Below are 1,816 nucleotides of genomic sequence, written 5' to 3'. Positions count from 1 at the left end.
CCTGCTCTCCTGCCCACTACACCCTGAGAGCTCTGCAGCCCCCCCCATGCCATCCCATCTCCTCACACCAGCACAACAGCTCCGACCCTTGGGCTCCTCAAGAGCTCTTCCTGCTGCAGGCACAGAGCAGCCATCCCAGAGCTGGAGCAGCCACAAAGCTGCTTTCATTCCCCTTCATTCCTGCCATGGGAGGACATAGCACAGAGAAGAAGTTGCTGCAGGATCATTTATTTCCCTTAAATAAAGTGAGAGACTCCCAGTGACACAAAGTGTATTGGTCACACAACACAAATAGCTACTAAAGGAGGAGGCGTTGAAAACTGACATTTCTATGAATGCAAAATCATCACAAATTGAAACAGGAAAACAAATGTAAAGCAGCAAAAACAGATGTGGCCTGTCATGACCGACACTGGGAGCCCTTTCCAGGGTAAAGCAGGAAGTGTAAGGATGCTGAAACACATCCAGTCACCAGCTTCCTCACAGCATCCTTGAGATCCCGGTTCCTCAGGCTGTAGATGAGGGGGTTCACTGCTGGAGGCACCACCGAGTACAGCACTGACACCACCAGATCCAGGGTTGGGGAGGAGATGGAGGGGGGCTTCAGGTAAGCAAATGTAGCAGTGCTGATAAAGAGGGAGACCACAGCCAGGTGAGGGAGGCACATGGAAAAGGCTTTGTGGCGTCCCTGCTCAGAGGGGATCCTCAGCACAGCCCTGAAGATCTGCACATAGGAACCCACAATGAACACAAAACAGCCAAGTGCTAAAAAGACACTTAGCACAACAAGCCCAACCTCCCTGAGGTAGGAATGTGAGCAGGAGAGCTTGAGGATCGGGGGGATTTCACAGAAGAACTGCTCCACAGCATTGCCCCTGCAGAGGGGTAGTGAAAATGTATTGGCTGTGTGCAGCAGAGCATTGAGAAACCCAGTGCCCCAGGCAGCTGCTGCCATGTGGACACAAGCTCTGCTGCCCAGCAGGGTCCCATAGTGCAGGGGCTTGCAGATGGCTATGTAGCGGTCATAGGACATAATAGTGAGGAGATAAAACTCAGCTGACATGAAGAAGAGAAAGAAAAAGAGCTGTGCAGCACATCCTGTGTAGGAGATGGCCCTGGTGTCCCAGAGGGAATTGGCCATGGATTTGGGGACAGTGGTGAGGATGCAGCCCAGGTCCAGCAGGGAGAGGTTGAGCAGGAAGAAGTACATGGGGGTGTGGAGGTGCTGGTCGCAGGCTGTGCTGGTGATGATGAGGCCGTTGCCCAGGAGCGCAGCCAGGGAGATGCCCAGGAAGAGCCAGAAGTGGCAGAGCTGCAGCTCCCGCGTGTGTGCGAATGGCAGGAGGAGGAAGTGGGTGATGGAGCTGCCGTTGGACATCTGCTGCCTCTGGGCATGGGCACTGTCATGGGAGAAACAGGCAGTGACGGGTTAGGACAGGAGGGATGTCAGATACAGAAGTGCAATTTACACACTCACGACTGTGAACACTTTCAGGTTGCAGAGGAGCGGCTGAGAGTGACTTGGTCATGATTGTCTCTGATTTTCTCTGGATTCCCAGTGTCACAGCTGACAAGTGACTTTTTCAGGGATACAATTCCTAAGTAAGTTTTTAAAGGCAACTCTGAAAAGTCTCAGCTTGACAAAAAAGGCTCAAATGACTGTGGGTCAGTGCCTATTCGGGTCCATCAGAGAAACAGTCCATCTGGTTCTCAGCTGCCCTGCTCTTTGTACAGAGAGTCAGCTCCTTGCCCAGCAGAGCATGTCCAGCAGCCACCTGCAGTGGAAGGCAGACACCAAGAGAGCTGCCTGAACGCA

General features: G+C 52.9%; 1 protein-coding gene across 1 annotated transcript; it reads right to left on the bottom strand.

The window, feature by feature from the left end:
- Nucleotides 1–400: 400 nt before the first annotated feature.
- On the bottom strand, nucleotides 401–1,387 carry LOC106023417 (olfactory receptor 14A16-like). The gene has a single exon (XM_031048475.2). The coding sequence runs from the start codon at nucleotides 1,376–1,378 to the stop codon at nucleotides 401–403; it is 978 nt and encodes a 325-aa protein (XP_030904335.2). The 5' UTR covers nucleotides 1,379–1,387.
- Between the last annotated feature and the right edge of the window lie 429 nt (nucleotides 1,388–1,816).

This window comes from Melopsittacus undulatus, unplaced genomic scaffold (assembly GCF_012275295.1).
Source record: "Melopsittacus undulatus isolate bMelUnd1 unplaced genomic scaffold, bMelUnd1.mat.Z mat_scaffold_65_arrow_ctg1, whole genome shotgun sequence".
Lineage (NCBI taxonomy): Eukaryota > Metazoa > Chordata > Aves > Psittaciformes > Psittaculidae > Melopsittacus > Melopsittacus undulatus.
Note: the sequence above shows the minus strand (reverse complement) of the source record. Positions and strands in the feature narration are given on the sequence as shown.